Source organism: Chamaea fasciata, unplaced genomic scaffold (genome assembly GCF_029207755.1).
Source record: "Chamaea fasciata isolate MVZ Bird 193981 ecotype frontalis unplaced genomic scaffold, bChaFas1.0.hap1 SCAF_22, whole genome shotgun sequence".
Taxonomy (NCBI): Eukaryota; Metazoa; Chordata; class Aves; order Passeriformes; family Sylviidae; genus Chamaea; species Chamaea fasciata.
In genome coordinates, this window is record NW_027094107.1 from 7,924,003 (window position 1) to 7,943,471 (window position 19,469).

Consider the following 19,469-nt stretch of genomic DNA (forward strand, 5'->3'; position numbering starts at 1 on the left):
TCTGCTCAGGCAAATAAACTGATAAACATATCAGACCCAGAAAATTAGCTAAGTAAGTTACACTTTAAAGCCATGAGACTTAGAAATAAAATCTTGTTCGCTGCTTTTTCGCAATAGGGGCTGTAAATGACAGAAAAACTTAATTTTATTCTCCTCTGTGCTAAAAATTGTGAGAATTTGGGTCTTAGTGTGTGACACCAGCAAAAGCCATGATGACACAGATGTCACTGTGCTTGGTGATTGTTTGGGTCCATGGGCAGTAACAATTCAGGGGGTCATTGTAACCTACTGTGAGGGTAGTATGGATTTGTTTTCTCCGATAATTATCACTTTTAAAAAGCACAAGACCTCCCTAAAACTCCTCTAAACTCATCTGTTTAGGAAAGTTTAAACCTTTGGGAAGAGGTCTAGAAGTGCTGGGGTCCATGCTGCACGTGGTTATTTGGTGGTGGGCATTGCATGGGAATTAAACTGTGGAAAACCTGAGCTCCACTTGCCTGGCACTCACATCACCTGAGCGGAGGAGGCAGAAATTCCATTTATATGAGAATGGCTTTGTCTTAATTGAATCCAATACTACTTTTGGAGCTCTTGCAGGCTGAAAAGGGTCTTTATCCAAATGAAACTCAATGAAACTCTTTTCCAGGAGAGGCAGGTGATTGTGCCTGTGACGGAGGAGTTACAAGGGCTGGTCTCAAAGGCATCTCAGGTCCCCCAGGTCCATCAGGAAGCCCCGGTGTCCCTGGTGCCAAGGGCCTTGGTGGAGACCCAGGCTCTGTGGGAGCCCCAGGGCTGCGAGGCCCTCCGGTAAGGCAGCAAGAGTTTCTCCTGGTTCTTGTCAATTACGGGAGTGGCCATGTGCAATTCCGCTTTTTTTTTTTTCATTATTGCTTCTATTTGTTTGGATTAAAACAAGCAAATAAACCATCAACCTAGAAAGCGATCTGTGTAAAGAAACTGAAAGGAGAGATACTATCAGCTATAAAAAGGGGAGAACAAATGGTTCTTAAATTCTGAGAACTGCACATTAATCAGTCAAGAGAAAAGCAGTAAGAGTTACTCATCCCAGGATTTCTTGGAAGGAGGCACACGTGGCTTAGCTCTTCCTAAGTGAGGGCTGGCTGGGGAAGCAGTTGCACATATGCATGGAGAGAAGATCTGAAAAATCAAACAGGGCGATCTTTCCACATCAGTGCTCCCAGCTCTAAAAACTGTGCTCCACAGATGGAGTCTGCTTCCTAACTGCTGTACGCTCCCTCCGCTAATGAGCCTTGAGCTCTGCTTTTATATCAAACAGCGACCATAACAAATTGGATTTCCCAAAGTGCTGAGCATGGCTCATTGCGAGTATTTACTTTGGAAAATCGTAGTCCATGAAGATACTACTAGTCTTTTGTCTTCAGAGTACATTCATTGGTGTCAGTAAGTGCAGCACACCAAGCAACAGGGAAGAAGATTCATTACTTGGGCCTCATTATGTCATGAGTGATGTAATGTTCCCAGATGCCATTCACGATTGCTGTCACTATTACCAAGGTTTGGCTTGCCACTGTGGAGCTGCAGTGACAGTAGAAACAGCTGAGAACAAACAAATAAAAACTCCTTTCCCCCTTTCTCAAGTTAGTGTAAACCACAGGAAACCCTCTGGAGATTCTTTCTGATCTGGTCATTGTGTCCTGGCCTCGTGTGACATTTTTAAGAAGCAAAGCCTTTTCTCTGCACATTCCTTTTCTCCATCTATTGCTTTATCCTTCTTTACCTCTATCTACCTGTAGGCTTCAGCTGGCCAGCAAGGACTCCCAGGCCTCAAGGGAGAAAAGGGGGCTCCATCCTATGCCACAGTGAAAGGAGCTCGTGGGGACCGCGGCGCGACGGCGCCCGGAGGAGCTGCAGGCACCCCAGGAACCCCGGGCAGGGATGGGCTGCCAGGGCTGCCAGGACCACCAGGCCCTCCTGTAAGTTCAGATTAACTCAGCAGCACTGCTTCAGAGCTAATAATGAGCAGAGAAAACAGCCAGGCCTGGCAGATTAGTGAGCCCTGTGGTAAATCCTCAAATATATGGAAAGCTCAGAGTCCCCGAGCTCAGATTTGTCTTGGTAAGGATTAATAATTGACATTCCTAATGCCTCTATCAAAAGATAAACTTCAGTAGACCCTAAAGCTGTTCTATGTTGAGTCCTAAAAGACAAAAGACTTTATAAGCATAATTAGGAGTGAAATCTTGAAATAAAAATATCACACCAGAACCTGATCAATGAAAAAGTAAGTAAATGTGTTTCAGAATCTGTAATAGCTGCATTTTGGCAAATACAATGTAAAATATTCTTTGTAATAGTCACTAAGTTTTGCTGCATTTTAAAATGAAGATGGATAATTTATAGTGGTTTCCATATATATTTTCAGGCTCACCTGAACCTTGCACATAACCCACCAAACTCTCACACACTTTTTAAAATGAGAGTGGTGGGTATTCTTTCTGCATCCCTTTGATTTTTCAGCTGTAACTGTCTTTGCTGTGCACAGGGTGATGGTGGACTGGGTTTCCCAGGTGAAAAAGGTCTGCCAGGATTACCTGGCTCCAAGGGCCATCGAGGAGAGCCTGGTTCTCCTGGCATTGGATACCCAGGTCCTAGTGGAGTTCGTGGAGCACCAGGTGACACTGGAATAGATGGATTTCCAGGACAGCCAGGTCTTCCAGGCCCTCCAGGTAGGTCTTGCTGGCTCTGCTCCCACTTTAAAAGGCTAAAGCTGCAAGTCCAATGGTACTCAATTTATTGCAGTGCCTGTGGCCAGGCCAGAGGATTGCATTAGACCAAAGACTGCTCTTCAAATTAACTGAAACTCGTCTGTGGGCTCACCAGGCCTCACAAAGCAGGCAGAGCTTTCTCAAGTTTTCATGTTCAGGAGGATACAGATAATAATAAATACTCAAGCAGAATGGATCACATGCAGCAAGCAGATCACATTTTTAGTTCTCCTTGTGGCTCCATCCTGTCATCCCACTCCCTGATAACAGGATCAGTAAATTCTTCCTTTGGAGTTCTGGGGTCTGTCACCATTATCTTCATCCAGATAGTCCAAGAATGTGGGGGAATTTCCTGATTACTGTTCTTCTGAGTTAGCTACATGAACAAAAAGCATTCTACAGACCATGCTATAGTCCAAGAAATATCTATATGTATTTATCACACCACTATTTCTAAGTCTTGTTGATAGCAGAAATAAAAGTAACTATATTCATGCAGCAGAGTTTTCTAACATGACACATACAGCATTCATTTTTAATATTTGCAAAAAGCCGATAATAGGAAATGTACTTATGACACTGTGAAAAGGGGCTGTGTGCAAGCTCAGTGTTTCTTTGTTGTAGGTATCACCTTGCCCTGCATAGTTCCTGGAGCATATGGGCCCCCAGGGAACCCTGGATTTCCAGGTCTGCCAGGTAGGGACACAAGGTGATGTGATGAAATGCACTGGCTGACTGCCAAGCAGCACTCCGTCCCCAAGGAACATAACTCCTCCTAATTAATCCTCCTCCAAGTGAGAGTTATTCCAGAGGGTTAACTGGCAGAACAATGTCCTTTTTTTTCCCCAAGTGATGATGCCTAAATTCCACGTGGGATCATCTTGACTGCACCATTTTTTAGCCTTCATGTAGCCTTGAACACAAACCCTCTGCTTCTGTGTTCATGTAGCTCATGAACAGCCAGAGCTTTGAGACTTTATTTAGCTTAAACTGTGTATCCAGAAAAGATCTGATCCTGTTTTCTTGTGCTGTGTTTTTGTCTTCTGCTGTTCGTTTGTTGATATTATTAATTAATACATTTTTTACCCTTAGGTCCCAAAGGCAGCAAAGGCTTTTCTGGCATTCCAGGCCAACCTGGGTTACATGGGTCTAAGGGACAGCCAGGGTCTCCAGGAATAATGGGCTTGCAAGGGGAACCTGGTAAGAGGGAAGTTGCTGGAGTTCTTATTATTGTCTGATCAATGTGTACAATTCTTTATCAGAAGAGTTATCTGACCTCCTTGATGCTCCATTGAGTGTGTTCCACTGTGCTCCTTGCAAATGCAAGGGACTGCAGCTTGGGAGGAAACCAAGGAAATATTCAGGATGTTTATCACCTGCATATAACCCTGTATCACTGCTGGGAGAAAAGAGGACAGTCAACAGTTTGTTTCTGCAGAGACCATTTCTTCCAGTTTAGGTTAACCACAAGTTTAGTGTAACCCTTATTTTAAGCCCTGTGTTACCCTGGTACAGGCACACTGTGTGCAGTGACTGGGCTCATTTTAGCCATGGGAATTTCTGATGGTTGTGTAAAGGAAGAGCAGGAAGCAAAGGTGATGAGGGTTAGGGGTTTTGTCCTTTTGCTTGACCTGCCTCCTAGTGAAACCAAGCTTGGAATGCTTTATATAGCTGCAGCTCCTCCACACTTCTACACAATTCTTTTCTTGAAAAAAAACCCCCAAAACCCTAAACCTTTCAAAAGTTTCATCACTTCCTGTCATCAATTATTGTTTCTGATTTAGCGCCGAAATATTTTGCAACTTTCCAGGCAACTTTTTCTCTCACGGAAATTTTTAAAATGTATCTTTTATTTGAGATGCTGTTGGAAGCAGTATTCTGTACTCCTGCTGAGTGACTTTTGCGGGTCTTCTCTTTCAGGCTTCCCTGGACCTCGAGGAGAGCAAGGCTCACAAGGACTTCCAGGACTGGATGGAACAGATGGTTTGCCTGGGAAAATGGGAGCTTCAGGCTTAGCTGGAAGCAAAGGATCACCTGGAGATGTATTTGGTGCTGAGAGTGGAACCCTGGGAGAGCGTGGCAGACCTGGACTCCCAGGAGACAAAGGCCTTACAGGTGATATTGGATTTCCAGGACCAAAAGGTAAGCACTGATACTGCTTCTGTCTGGGAATATCAAACTGGTTTTCTTTCAAGGACCCTTCCTCTTTCCAGTCGCTTTTAGATAATGCAGCACCACTGAGCTGCTCATAGATGGTGATTTGCTGGCTTTCTGTTAGAATCTAACGCAACCCAAAGGCTTTTATTAAAACTCCCTTTTAAATTAAAAGTGTGAATTTTGCTTTATTTGTTCTGTAACCTCCCACCTGTCTGTTTCCAGGGCTGGATGGAAGACCAGGCCTGCTGGGTGTTAAAGGTGAACAGGGTCATCCAGGCTATTCAGGAGTCCCTGGATTGAGGGGACCTCCTGGCCCTGGAGGTCCTTTTGGCATCAAGGGAAAGCCAGGACCCTTGGGCTCAGCTGGCCTGGCAGGAGCACCAGGTATGGGATGGTTTCAGATGAAGACAAGGGGCTGAGCTGAGCTCTGTGGTGTTGAAGCGTGGGAGAAGTTTGGAATTTGCTCAGAGTGATCTCTCACCTCAGGTTAGGGGTGACAGGGCAGAATTTGAGCCTGTTGGCTCTGACTGCTGGGCAGTTCCTGCTGGGAAATGTCACCCCAGTGCTGTAGAAAGTACAGCAGAGAGATAGAACAAAGCATCTTAACTGTCCTGATGTTTTTAATATCTTTATCACCTTTAACATGTTAGCTTTATCATTGACTAATCTTCATTTCCCATTTTCACGACAATTAATTTCTATTGTGTGAGGTTGCTTGAAATGTGATTTAGATTGGAAAATTGTTGGCTTTCTCAGGACAGGCATTGTCTTCTCTGTCTTTCTCTTTGCTGGGACAGAAGAGAGCTTTATTTGCCTTCACTGCAGAGGAAAAAAAAAACACCACTTGAGTATAGCAGTATCTGTCAAGCTGCACTGACTAAAGTGTTTCATAACAGTTTATGAGACTTGAGAGCCAAGCAAAGAGAGACCTGGGAATTGGTAGAGGATGGTCTGGGGTATAAAAGTGCTCTTCTGACATGCAGAATGACAGTGGCAACAGATGAAAGCAGTAACATCACCTGACATGAAAAATAGAGAGTTTTAAATCTTTTTTTTAAATTTTAATATTAGCATTCCTTCTGCCTCTCTATCGTTTTACATTTATGGTTTGTATGCCATATTTGACTTTTCTTCAACTGTTTTTATAGACCTCCCATTGCTAGGATGATAAGCTCCAAATAGCTAAGGGGTTTTTTTGCAGCTGTTGTCTCCCTGAATCATTAATTTCCTTTGTAGCCTCGTTCTTTCTGTTCACATATTTTGTCTGTTTTTTCCTTTCACCATGTTTCTATTCCATTTATCATCAACTCTCCATTTCTGATGTCACACTGTTTGGTTATGGGTTCTTCACATAGGCTGTCAAGGTGAGAAAATGCAGTGTAGCATAAAAGCTCCTGGACTAACAACCCAGCTTTTAATGCTACAGGAATTGCATTGACCATAGGTGATACCCCTTATCGTTGCTAATCAAAGCAGAAGGCAAAGGACCATTGTGATGAGAATGCTCAGACAGTAACAAAGTCTCAAGCCTATAAGAAAATCATTAATATGCAGAGATTTTAAGTGTGTGTGTGTTTTCTTTGTCTTTTTAAATAAGGCAGGTCCTCTTTCATCTGCTTTAAAAAATGCTGGGTTGTAGCATAAAGCCCTGAGTATAACAGAGCTCCAATCTTGACTGCTACTGCTGCAAACGAAATTTTTCAGAAGCCGCCTGAGTTTCCCTTCTCTCCATTCCTTTGGATCTGAGCATTCTGTTTTCAATGGTTTGAGCCTTTGTCTAAAATTGTGAACCATTTCAAAGCTTCAGCTAGAAACACTTAGAGGCAAACCAGTGCATATGGAATTGGTTTTGTGACAGCACAACCAGCTTGTTCCTGTAGCGAGCAATTGGCTCTTGGCAAGTACAGTCCAACTACCAGGGTTGAAAAAAAGAATTGTGAAAATCAGCCTGTCCAGCTGATTGATCTCTGCTTCACCCAGACCACGGGGTAGGGAGCAGCAGCTCTAATGCTGCTCCCCGTTCAGTCTTGGCTGCTTTGATGATGAAGGTAAGACTGTGCATTGCAGGTCACTGCTGGTGGTCAGAAACGGACTCATCATAAGGGGTTTCACTCTTGCCAGTTGTGTAGTGATGTAGGCAGTAACCCTCCCTGTAGGTATTTTATTTTTAGATGACTAATGCTTTTGCAGTTCTAAGCTTTATGCCTTCCAGTAGGCTGCATGTGCCATAAGGTCCATTTGTCCTTAAAAACAACGCTGTGTTTAAAGAGCTGGGCAAGATTTTGTGCCATATCCTCTGCTGAGTTCTTTCTTGTGTTGATGCAGGACCTCCTGGAGCCAAAGGTGTGGCTGGGGATGTAGGACCACAAGGCCCTGCTGGAATGAAAGGCTTCCCAGGTCTTGATGGTGCTCCAGGATCTCCTGGGGAAAGAGGATTCTTAGGCCCACCTGGGCCTTTTGGTCAGGATGGACGTCCAGGTTTCTCTGGGCCAAAAGGTAAGTGTTTCAGTCTTGAGATTGCTGTGCCCACAAAAAAAAAAAAAAAAACAACCAAAAACAAACAAACAAACAAACCCCAACCTTGCTGGTACTGATTTTAGGCCCAAAATTCCCCTGCTGAAAGGAAACGAATCCCGTAAATGAATCCATTTGTTTTGGCGCTGAGTTACAAATGATGGATTTAATTATCAAATAACATTCATAAGGAAATCTGTCTTGAAGGTCTTAGGTTCTTGTGGACAAAGGACTGTGTAAAGAAATGAACAGTGAATGAAATTTATAGAAAGAAGGGAGAGAATCAAGCCCAAATCAAACGGGAAATAAAAATTCACAAACTGTGTGATCCTTGAGCACCAACGCAGTAGTTGGTTTCCTGGAGAATAACACAAAGCAATAGAGCTGTGGAACTGCATGTTGTTCTCTTGGAAATTGACTGTGTGTGGTCTCCACTGGAAGGAGGACCAGGCTCTCAAAGGTGAACTGAGAAGTGCTGGTTGAAAGTATTGAGAGCTGGGACAGAAGTGACAGCGCTGTGCCTGTGCCATGTGCTTCTTTAAATTCCCAGATTTGGGTGACTGGCCACACCCAGGCAGCCTCCACCTGCCCCAGGGTGGGCGTGCAGTCTACCAGGAGACACTGATATTTATTCCCTTCTTATTTCTCAACATTTCTCTGCAGGTGAGAAAGGATCTTCTGGCCTGCTTGGTTTCCCTGGCATGCCAGGGCTGCCTGGTGTCCCTGGAGTGAATGGGCTTAAAGGAACTCCTGGCACAGCTGGAGGAAAAGGAAGTCCAGGAGTTGTGGGACTTCAAGGTCCAAAAGGTGAGGAACAGCTTGAATGGCTTTTGCTGACTGTGCAGCAGAAAGGAGGCGGTTCTGAGATGTCTGTGTCTGGTATCATTCTTCTAAATATTGCAGTCTTCTATTTTTCAATACTTTGGCCTCTTTACCAAAGATTGCCAATGAATTCGCATCAGGAGACAGGGAAGTTCTGTTGTTCTCTCTGCTTTATTTAGATTTATTTAAATCTGTATTTAATCCAGATTATTTTTCAAGATTTCCTGACTTTTTATTCCTTCAGGTGACAGAGGTGAAATAGGTCCACCAGGCCTTCCTGTCATTGGGACTGCAGAACAGGCACTGCAGATCAAAGGAGACAAAGGAGATCCTGGATTAGCTGGACTTGGAGGATTCCCAGGACCTAGAGGTATTTCACAACATTGCAGTTAGTTGCCGCTATCAGTTTTTCAGTATCTGGGCTCCTTATCAGTGGAGCTGATAACACTTTTGGCAGTGCCTACAGTGTTACTGTGCTCTGTTCTGCCATTCCCATTCTAGCAAGGCTTGTACATGGCAGTTCTGAATTTGGAGAAGACCGTTTTCCTTTGCAGTTCTGTCCTGTAGATCTAATGCCATCTCTTCGTTCTCTTTAGGGGCGTTTAGGGTAGCAGGTCAACTGACCCAAGTGAGCTGGATGTCTGTATTACTGAATGAAATTCCACTCTTCTGTTACCCAGGTGATAAAGGAAGCCCAGGAAGCCGTGGACAGCCTGGTGTCCCTGGCCCAGCCGGGTCACCCAGCAGGGAGAGAGGTGTCCATGGTGAGCCAGGCTTCCCTGGGCCCCCCGGAACCCCTGGCCTGCCAGGACAGAAGGGTGTACATGGTATCATGGGATTCCCAGGAATGCCAGGAGAGAGGGTAAATACCTCCTTAAGCATCATCTTCTTCTCTGGGTCATAGTATTTCTTCCTACACCTTTGTGTTCTGTTATTCCACACGACCCAAGAACAAAGAGCAAAGATTAATTTCGCTTGGGTTGGTTTCTTTCAGGGTTCAGATGGCACCACAGGAACACTTGGATTCCCAGGACCTATTGGCCTTCCTGGTCCAAAGGGTAAAACATCTTTCATTATCCACGCTCCTAATATTAATGAGTAATATTAATGAGACAACAGAATAAGTGATGTTCTGGAAGTTTCCACTGCTCTCCAGTTACTGGCTCCAAGTACCATCCCCTTGTAAGAGGCTTTGTTGAGACAAGACCCATCCCAAACCTAAACACTTGATGCTCCTCTGAAAGTTTGGCCACAGCACTGTGTGAAGCCTGTTGGGCAGAGCAGGAGGGACCCTTTTCTCTCATCTCCTCATGTCAGAAGCGCAGGATGTTGGGGAATTACCTGTAAATGTCTGTCTTGTGCATTTGCATGAGTGGATCTGCATCCATTGATAGTTATGAGCATTTTCAGACTCAGGTGCATCGTTTGCTATCGTCTTTGTTCGCGCCGTGAATTTGAAATGTGGCAAGGTTTGTTTCCTTGAACAAACCCTGGAAATTGATGTCCATAGTCAATGACAGAATGGCCTTTCCTTTCTTTTCCAGGTGATCAGGGAGAGTCTGCTGGTGTTCCTGGCATTGCTGGACCAAAAGGAGAGAGAGGAGACCCAGGGTTTCCAGGTAAAGTAGACCTTGACTTCAAGAACGCAAAATTCTGTAGACTTAACAGGTTGGCATTGCCAAACCCGGGTATTTTTGTAATCCTAAAAGTGAGGTCTGAGGAGTCTGCAATCCAGGTGGGGCACAAATTGGATGATCTGAGACCAGCCCCGTTCTAATGCTGGCACGTTTCTATCCTGTGTTTATAATCTATGTTTCTGTCCTTTAGGAGAGAGAGGGAGAGAAGGGCTCAAGGGTGAACCAGGCTACCCAGGAAACACTGGGCTGAACGGACCCAAAGGCAGCCCAGGAGACCTTGGCCAAGAAGGACCAGCAGGTACTGGACTGAGCCAGGTTCTGCAGTTTGTGTTGTGACTATGACAACCTCACCTTGGTGCTTCCTTAGCCCTGCCTGGCCTGTCTCAGCTGAGGCTTAAACAAGAAGTTTGGCAAGAAAACGAGAGTTTTCGCTGACAGTAGTGTAGGGTGTCACCTTGTCCTGCTGGTCAAACATGGTGAATCCTGCAGCACTGAACCCCAAAGGAATCCCTTTAACAAACAGGGAAGATCTCAGTCAGGTACAAGCAGTAGCAGCTTCTTCACAGTTCTTTCATTGCAATGTTTTTGTCTGTTCCCTCTCTAGAGCCAAACCTACCCAAAAGAATGGCCACAAGTGTCTTTGGGTTAATTAGTGGGCTAATTAGCAGGTAGATTCCCCAATAGTCATCAAGATCAAAGGCTGGAGAACGGTGGAAGTTGTTATTGAAATGTTTTATTTGAAAAGCAATTTCATTAGTTATTTGGTGCGTGAAATGTTCATGTGTTACTTAGTGGATGATGAAGAATGTCAGTGCTATGATTAAAAAAAATAAAACCTATCAAATAAATAGTTTGATAAATGTGATGCTAATGGTGGCATGAGGAGAGATTTGGATCTGATTTTGCTTCATTTAAATAGCACTTTATTCACCCATCTTATGAGTTAAGTGCAGGACCAAGCTGTAGGATGGAGCCATGAGTGTTTCAGCCTGGACATGACGGAACATACAAAATATACAGGAATATTTCTCTGCTTGCTTTTAGGAATCCCTGGCAATGCTGGGCTGAGAGGAGCCCCTGGCCCACCAGGACCCCCAGGACAGCCAGGACCTGTGGGATTCCCTGGAGCTCGTGGGGCAGCAGGACCTAAAGGTACCTGTGCAACCAGCTGTGCCTGGGGAAGAGCTCCCCTCCTGTGCAGGCAGCAGCTGCCAGGAATGAGCAGAGGAATGGTTGGAAAAGGAGGGGCTCTCATTTGGTTTAATCACTAACGGGCGTTCATGGAGAGGGCAGTGGGGAGAGCTTCTGTGAAGGGAAATTTTACAGCTTTACCTGCTGCGCTCCCCTGTGTGTCAGGTTTTGTTTTTCCTCTGTTCTCCGTGAGCCACCTTGTGCATTTCCACCTGGCTGGATCGTTTGCCTGTTTGCTCACTGACATGTTCCCCATGTCTCCTCAGGCTTCCACGGGTTTCCAGGTTTAAATGGTCTGAATGGTTTGCCAGGCACTAAAGGATCTCCTGGAACACCAGGTAAAGGAAACGTGGAGTAGAAATGTCACAGCTAGGGAAATACATAACTGCTCCACCATGAGAACAGTTTCCCACAAAATTCCTCTATTTCACCCAGTTCTGGCTTTATTTTTTTTTCTCCATTATGACCTGGAGAAAGGATACTAAATGTGCATGAACTAATTCTGCTTCAATGCCAGTAAGAACAGGATGCAGCCTGTGGAGTTGAAGAGGCTTTTCTGGTGATGGTTCTCCTTGAATTCCTGAAGGACTGTGTCACTTCTGCAAAACTAATAGAATGAAATCATAAAACTCTTTCTAATGGGTGTTTGATTTGAGCAGGGCAGCAGCAAATGCTTGCTTTCCATTGGACTTAGCAATGAAATGTTTCTGTACTGCTTTTCAGAGCCCTCCATTAGACTGGAGCTCAAGGAAGACATCAATAAAATCAGGAGCTGATTTCTTTGATTTGTTTCCAGATTCGGCTTTTAGGGAGCTTTTGCTGGACCTTTTTGTATTTTGAACCATATGAAATGGAATGTGGTTCTGTGTTGCAAACAGAGTTTTACCAAAGTAGAGAAGTGAAGAAAGACCTGACCAAAAAGACTTGTTTAGTTATGGTTGTACTGTAAATTAGCACCTAAAATTTGTGGCAGCCGTTTCATGCATGGAAACGGACAGACTTCACATGCACAACTCAAACAATACCTGTGTTTTGTTTAAAACATTATCAGAAGGCAACGATTTGCAGCATATAGACCCTCCACAATTTTCCTGAGAGAGCTGCTTTTAGCGTCTGCTCTCCCCAGAGTGGCCTGCTGAACATCTCCCTGCAGCTTTCCCTGCACCACCGGTGCCTGTGAGCATCCTGCAGCCCTCTGCAAGCTGAACTCCCTGCCTGTGTTGCAGCAGGAAGCCCACAGGGTTATTTAAAGACCAGAAGTGTCCTCGTGAGGGACACAGCACACGGGCTGGCAGCAGATCCTGTCACAGGACTGCTGTGCTCCCGTTCTTGTGCAAGAGCTTGTGGGGAGACCAGAACAGTCATATGCTTTTCCCTCAGCATCTCACAGATTGTTGAAATTCACTCTGCACGACCAGAGGAGCATGTGAGGCACCAAATCCCCAATTCCGGCTGCTCTGCTGAAAACAGAGACAGCAGTAAATGGCTGGTTTTTAAATCACCACTCATTCTGTGTCATCATTTGACTGCTAGTGGGCAATTTGAATAGACTCTCTTACCTCTGTTAACCATGTTTAATTAGGTCTGAGTGAAGCTGGGCTGAAAGGACCTGCAGGTCTCCCAGGTACAAAGGGTGAAGAGGGTTCTCCAGGCTTGGGAAGAGGAGCTGCAGGATTCCCTGGACCAAAGGGCTCAGCAGGAGACATGGGTAAATACTGCTGTTCTGAAATCTGGGGGTGTTGCAGCAGAGCTTAATGTGTTGCATGGTCAGCAGAGCTGCCAAAGACAATTCCTGAAGCCTCAAAGGTGGTTAGAAACACCACAGGTAAATGTGCAATCTGTGATGTTGCTCTGTAATTTGAGAAATGGTTGCACTCTATCTCTCCTGAACAGCACAGTATGCATTGTTTCCCCTCCTGCAGTGAGATGTCTTCTTGCTTCTGTCAATGTCTGTGAAGATCCGTGAAGACCCGTGGTCGTCCCTCACTTGGTGTTTCTTGTTCTAGGTCCCCCTGGTCCTATGGGACTGCCTGGCCTGCCAGGAACACCTGGAGTTTCTCTTCCATCTGAAATACCTGGGAGACCTGGAGATGTTGGTGTTCCAGGCACTGATGGGAGTCCAGGTGTGTGTGGTGTGGAAACTCTGTAAGGATGGCTCTGGCACCCACTGAGTACCCTGAGACTCCAGTCTTTCCCCAGACAGAAAGGAATGCCGGGGATAGCCCCAGCATCTGCTTTGCCCCCGGAATAGCTTTTGCCAATTAACCCTGTTAATGAACTCTGCAGTCCTTTCCTGCAGGATATCCAGTCTACTTCCTAGCTGTCCTGGCACAGACAGAGCCATGTTGGTTTTACACCCTGCACATGCAACTTTAAAACACTTGTGTGCACAGAGCAAAGCCCAAGACTTCTGAAAAATCATGGAGATAACTGTCAAAGTACAATGACATTTTCAGCCACCGGGACATGTTGGCCAGGTCTTGTATCTGCAGGGACTCGGTTTATTTTTGAACATGCCACATGCAAACACAGTTCCTTCTGTTGTCTCCAGGCTTTGCAGGTCCCCCAGGACCACGAGGGCCCCCTGGGCCAGCCTCTGACCAAGGTGACACAGGCACTCCAGGGTTCCCTGGTGTCCTGGGCTTGCGAGGTGTGAAGGGTGACGTGGGACCCACTGGTCCACTTGGACTCCCTGGAGCATCTGGATTCAAAGGTGATCTTTTGCCTTGGAAGGCTCTGGGGGTACTTTGGCAGCTGGCAATCCTGCCAGCAGGAATGCCTGGTGGGTGGTGAGCGTGGCCCCCTCATCCAGGTGGAACAGCTGGATTTGGTGTCTCAGCGTCGCCTTTTGGCTCCTGCAGGTTTTTCCTTCTGACTCCAAAAGCAGCAAAGTGGGCCCAGCTCCAGCTGTTCTTCAATGTATCCCTAATTATTTTTTTCCTCTTATCTTTGTTTATTTTCTGAGGAGATGCTGTCCACCTGCAATGTTGCTGCGCTTGCTGACCACAGTTACCCCCTTGTGCTCTCCAGGCAAGGGCTGGAGCTGCTGCTCCATCCCACCTGCCCTGTGTGCTCCGAGGCTTTACAGTGCTGGGTTGAGGTCTCCACAGGAGGCTAAGAGGATTGTAGGGGCTCAGAGATGTTCTGGGCTGAGGCAGGAGCTTGTTGATCTCTCTTTGGTCTGTACCAAAGGAGGCCAAAGGGCAGCTGCACACGGGGACTCCAGGAGCGAGGCTGGAGAGACAGCACGCAGCTCAAAAGCCAGGGCAGGGTGGAGAAGCACTGCCAGATGAACACATGTCCTTGTAGGCTGGCAGACCCCAGCCCTCTGTGCTGTGCACAGGGATGGATTTCAGAGTAAAGCTGTCCACTCTCCAAACCCTGTCCCTGGCTTACCCAGGGAAGGGGCAGAGCACTTCCAATAAAGCCTGATTAGGCAGCAGTGGAAATTCTTGTTCTGAGGCTCTGCAGCCACCGTGGGGGTGGAATTGGGCACAGACTGCCCTGAGGGTTGGGGTGCCCTCCACGTGGGAGCCCCAGCGCTGTTGCTGCCTTCAGAATTAGTGCTCAGCCCCAGGCTGAGCTGTGTGTCTTTGCAGGGGCAAGAGGTGAGCCTGGCCTGATGGGGATGCCAGGGAAGGATGGGCCTCCAGGGGATCCTGGTCATGCTGGGCTGAAAGGGGAAATGGGCCTTCGAGGTGAGTGCTGGAGGATTTAAAAAGCTGCTGGTTATTGCACCTGCTTTGGGCTGGGGCTGGCTTCAGAGCCCCCTCAATGGGCTTGTTTGGGAGACTCTTGACTTCTTAGAGACTGAAATAAGTTGGAAAGAGTTAAACATCCATTTTACAAGATGCTCAGTGCTGATATACAAAGGTGGTCTTAATTTCACGTTTTCCTCCTTTGTGTCAGGATTAGCATCCAATCTGTGTGGGTTTTGTGGGGCACTCACACGTCCTTTGCCCCATGTGCAGGTCTCCCTGGCAGACCAGGGGCTCCAGGAATAACCCCACAGCCAGAAGAAGTCACAGCCCCTGCAGGATTGCCCGGTCTGCCAGGAATTGATGGTGTTCCTGGCTTTGATGGAGATCCTGGATTCCATGGCCCAGCTGGAAAACCAGGTAAAAGGCACACTCAGGTCACCAAAATGCTGTTCTTGTGGAAGAAAACCACTACTTTATCAACTGCATTAGGAATGTTTAGAGGGGTTTTTAATTAAGGAAGGAATTCCATCAAAATGCATACAAATACAATATATACAAATATAACTCTGCATTTTTAACTGTGGGTGATACTCAGCTGCACCTCGCAATCCTTTCACAGCCAGATCAGGTGGAGTCTCTTTTGGAGGTGGCTGTTTTTAAGCACAGCTCTTGGCATGGCTGCTGACATCCGATTTCCCTTCTGGAACATCATTGCAGGAGTCAAGGCAATAGTCTGAGGAAATGATGACACTAATGATTGTTTTATTTCAGGCCCAAAAGGTTTGCCAGGAAGGTCTGGTTTGAAAGGACGTGATGGCTTACCTGGCACTCCTGGCATGGCTGGGGACCCAGGACCTTCAGGTGCCCCAGGACCACAGGGATTTGAAGGTAATTTTAGGATTTGGGGAGCACAGATCAAAAAGAAGCACACAGGAGAATTGAGTTTGCTTACAGCTTCTGCAGAGACCCTCCCCAACACCCAGTTTCCTTAGGAAAACCAGGGGATGTCTGTGGTGGTGTGTTTTGTATCTGCAGTGAAGGAAATTCAGTCTTCAGCGAGGGAAGTTCTGTCACATGTCCTTGTCGGTGTCACTGCTGGTGTTTCTGTGGGTGCAATTCTAAACACCTTTTGGTTTTAATGTTTTGTGGATGTGGGAATCACCTTGAAGATCTAGAAGAGTGCTTTAGTATTCCCAGTAACCACAGCTGTGAGGCTTGGGCAGCAGAGGAAAGGCACAGTGGGAAAGAAGAGGAATATCACCAAGAGGAGTGCTGCAGCAAGAATGAATGAATTAGGTTTTGGTTGGTGCTTTGAGCTCCTCAGAACTACTGTGCTGTGAGATACACCTAACACACTGGCACCAGAGCTGTTGGGCAAAGAAAGGAAACTGAGAGAGGAAAGGAATGGGTGGGTGGTGCCGTGCAGTGGCTGCTTTTGCAGCTGTTAGATCTGATAATCCATCTAACAACCGCAGGCTTGGGCTCCTCATCGTACCAGGGTGCCATCAGCAGTGCCAGGCGGGGTACAGAGCCAGCTGCTCTCCACGCCGAGCAGTGACAGTGGTGTTTGTGTCCCCCAGGTGTGGCCGGCCTGCCGGGCTCCCCTGGCCTGCCGGGAATGCCGGCCCGGAGCGTGGCCGTTGGGTACACCCTGGTGAAGCACAGCCAGTCAGAGCAGATCCCCCCCTGCCCCGTGGGCATGAACAAACTCTGGGATGGATACAGCCTCTTGTATGTGGAGGGGCAGGAGAAGGCACACAACCAGGATCTCGGTGAGTTGATGGAATTCTCTCCAGAATGAGCAGCACGGGCCGAAATTACCTTTCAAAAGCCATCCTCCCTGGCAGTGCAGAGGGCTCCGGTGGAGCTGGCTCGGCCAGATCCGCGCTGGGAGCAGTGTCACTCGTGCCATCCTCACCACTAAGTGTTGGTGTGTATGACCTGGAGTGTTTGGACGCGCTTGGTTTTGGGTTTTTTCCAGGTTTTGCTGGCTCTTGTTTGCCTCGCTTCAGCACCATGCCTTTCATTTACTGCAACATCAACGAGGTGTGCTACTATGCCAGCAGGAATGACAAGTCCTACTGGCTGTCCACCACTGCCCCCATCCCCATGATGCCCGTGGACAGCCTGCAGATCCCTCAGTACATCAGCAGGTGCTCTGTGTGCGAAGCCCCTTCCCAGGCTGTGGCTGTGCACAGCCAGGACATCACCATCCCACAGTGTCCCCTGGGCTGGCGCAGCCTGTGGATAGGATACTCCTTCCTCATGGTAAGGACGCTGCTGCTGCGAAGGCAGCTTTAAACATTTCATCTTTCTGATGAGGTCACTGAGACTGTGTCCTGTGAGTTACAGGAACCTGGACCCCTGTCTCTTCTTGCCTCTGTGCATTTCTCTGTCAGCTGAGTTGCTGTAGCCCTGAGTTTGCTCTGTTCAGCACCTGCCCTGATCACTTTTGGTGCTAACACTGCTGCCTGTTAAGTTCTGTATGGCCACAGATGTTTGTTCTTCAAATCTTTTAAATGTGGGAACAGTAATTAAGCTACAGTATTGACTTAATCCTCTTTCTCAGTGGAAAAAGTTTTCCGTTGCACTCTCCTAGAAGCTTATTGGTGTAAGATTGTTAGAAAAACGTGTTGCCAGCATTATTGCATCCAAATTTTCCCAACTTCCAAGTGTAAAGCAGGTTTCCCATTATTCCAGTCCTGCAAATTCAGCGTAGGTATGAAAAAAGCAAAGTTCCTTTGCTTTCTGCCTTCTAGCCCTGACTCAGGAGACAGACACACAGAGCCAGGGTATAAATGAGGTTGCCTGTTTCACTCCTTTCAGCCGTGGAACCAGGAGACCTCCCCGTTTATCTCCCGTTCCTCCGAGCTCACTCAGTTTGCCACCTTTGTTCCAGCACACGGCGGCCGGGGCGGAGGGCGGAGGGCAGTCCCTGGTGTCCCCCGGTTCCTGCCTGGAGGATTTCCGAGCCACTCCCTTCATCGAGTGCAACGGCGCCCGGGGAACGTGCCACTACTTCGCCAACAAGTTCAGCTTCTGGCTGACCACGGTGGAGCAGCAGCAGCAGTTTGTCAGCGCTCCTCCCTCCGAGACTCTCAAGGCGGGGCAGCTCCGGACTCGCGTCAGCCGCTGCCAGGTGTGCATGAAGAACTTGTAGGAGCAGAAAGGCACCCGAGGGAAGAGCCTCTGCTCCCCCGGGTTAGACAGCGCCGGCTGCGCCAGGGTAAATTCGCCGGCCTGCTTTGTGTGTGTTTGATGGGTGAATGGAGACAGCCAGAACTCGGCGAAAAGCAAGTTTCAAGTCCAGGAGTTTGTGCGCAGAGGAGGGAAAGAGCAGGGTTCTCAAGCCATTTTTAAAAAAAATGAAACACGGTGCTATGTTTTTACTTCGATGTTTTTCCTTTCCCCTCCTTTCTGGCTACCTCAGAAAGTCTCAGTGAGGTCCTTACTCAGAGTGAAGAGCAGCTTGTACCACTCCTCTGTCCAAGGCACATCCAGTTGTCACCCAGAGAGACTTTGCCAAAGCTGTGCTTAATTAGAGGCACTGCAAACAGCGTTTGGTCTGGTGTCAGGGAGTGCAGACTCATTCTCCTGTGAAACACTCGGAAATACTCTGCACTAATGGTTGAGAATGGATTTTCTTAGAAAAACTCAAAAATGAATGTTTTGCTTTGCTTGTTACACAGATGGAACATTCTTTCCTCCAGTGACAGGTAACCACTTCTAATCCAGACTGATATCCACAGCTGAGCTTAAAAGAGCTACAGCAATGAAAAATGCAATTTTTCCACGTGAAGATAAATCCAAAACACCTTTACCACTTTTCATTGCTCTCTGTTGAAATATATTCCAGGTCTGTCAGCTTCAAGGTCTGTGCTTCTCCTTGCAGCCAACGATACGCAGCCACACTTTATTAGCCAACATTTCATTACTGTGAACATAATTGTCCTTTCTGAGGCAGCTTTGGCACACTTATTTTGTAATTATTCCAGCTGTGTGTGTTTGAAAAGTAGAGCCCTTACTAGATGGCACACAGGCTTCTGCAGATACAGGAGTAAGCAGTTATGGGATGGACATTTTTTACTCCTGCAGCCACCATGTGTTGTATACTGCTTCCTCTGGACTTTCTTGCTGTTAGCTTTAAAAAAACTGTATCTCTGCTGTATGCACCGTTAACTTTCCTTCAGGGCTTAATTAAAGAGAAGTGCCGCTAATTGGATTTTCCTTGTATGTTTTAAGGGAAACCCATGACAAGGGTTTGCTTATACCTCTAATGAATTCATTATTCAGCAGGACCAAAGTTATTACCATGAACCTCTCTGGAGAGGTGAAATCTTTGTCTATTGACATTCCAGGACATTTTAAACGAGTAATGAAATGCTTTGTTTAAAAAAAACCCCAACCTAAACCTGTGCAGCAAATCCATGGAGAGGGGAAGAAAATGGTATTTTTCCTACATGTATAAGTTTCCAAACCACGGTTAATAAACATTGAAGGCAAACAAGATGAAGCGTGCCCAGGTCATGACTGTTTCCTGGGAAATCCCACTGGCCCTGATCCAGAAGTGCAAGGGAGAGCAGACTGCATTCACGATTTTCTCTGTGTGGTCATTTATTACTGAAGATGGACGTGTGTGATTCATGTGCATTACACTACTGTGACAGAATGATCAGAACCAGGGGACTGGCTGAGAGTAA

The 19,469-nt window shown here is 46.8% G+C and overlaps 1 protein-coding gene across 1 annotated transcript in view; it reads left to right on the plus strand.

The window, feature by feature from the left end:
- The window catches only part of COL4A6 (collagen type IV alpha 6 chain), a 36,754-nt gene extending 17,342 nt beyond the window's left edge, over positions 1 to 19,412 (plus strand). The window contains exons 18-42 of the mRNA XM_066202744.1: positions 647 to 807; positions 1,776 to 1,955; positions 2,525 to 2,708; positions 3,372 to 3,443; positions 3,840 to 3,947; positions 4,668 to 4,889; positions 5,127 to 5,288; positions 7,230 to 7,400; positions 8,082 to 8,225; positions 8,485 to 8,610; positions 8,921 to 9,102; positions 9,235 to 9,298; positions 9,785 to 9,859; positions 10,068 to 10,175; positions 10,922 to 11,029; positions 11,335 to 11,406; positions 12,651 to 12,776; positions 13,075 to 13,191; positions 13,620 to 13,781; positions 14,668 to 14,766; positions 15,040 to 15,186; positions 15,541 to 15,657; positions 16,350 to 16,541; positions 16,751 to 17,037; positions 17,669 to 19,412. Of these exons, the coding sequence (XP_066058841.1) occupies positions 647 to 807; positions 1,776 to 1,955; positions 2,525 to 2,708; positions 3,372 to 3,443; positions 3,840 to 3,947; positions 4,668 to 4,889; positions 5,127 to 5,288; positions 7,230 to 7,400; positions 8,082 to 8,225; positions 8,485 to 8,610; positions 8,921 to 9,102; positions 9,235 to 9,298; positions 9,785 to 9,859; positions 10,068 to 10,175; positions 10,922 to 11,029; positions 11,335 to 11,406; positions 12,651 to 12,776; positions 13,075 to 13,191; positions 13,620 to 13,781; positions 14,668 to 14,766; positions 15,040 to 15,186; positions 15,541 to 15,657; positions 16,350 to 16,541; positions 16,751 to 17,037; positions 17,669 to 17,929 (3,647 nt within the window). The 3' untranslated portion in view covers positions 17,930 to 19,412. The remainder of the gene's footprint in view (positions 1 to 646; positions 808 to 1,775; positions 1,956 to 2,524; positions 2,709 to 3,371; positions 3,444 to 3,839; positions 3,948 to 4,667; positions 4,890 to 5,126; positions 5,289 to 7,229; positions 7,401 to 8,081; positions 8,226 to 8,484; positions 8,611 to 8,920; positions 9,103 to 9,234; positions 9,299 to 9,784; positions 9,860 to 10,067; positions 10,176 to 10,921; positions 11,030 to 11,334; positions 11,407 to 12,650; positions 12,777 to 13,074; positions 13,192 to 13,619; positions 13,782 to 14,667; positions 14,767 to 15,039; positions 15,187 to 15,540; positions 15,658 to 16,349; positions 16,542 to 16,750; positions 17,038 to 17,668) is intronic.
- The last annotated feature ends 57 nt before the right edge of the window (positions 19,413 to 19,469 follow it).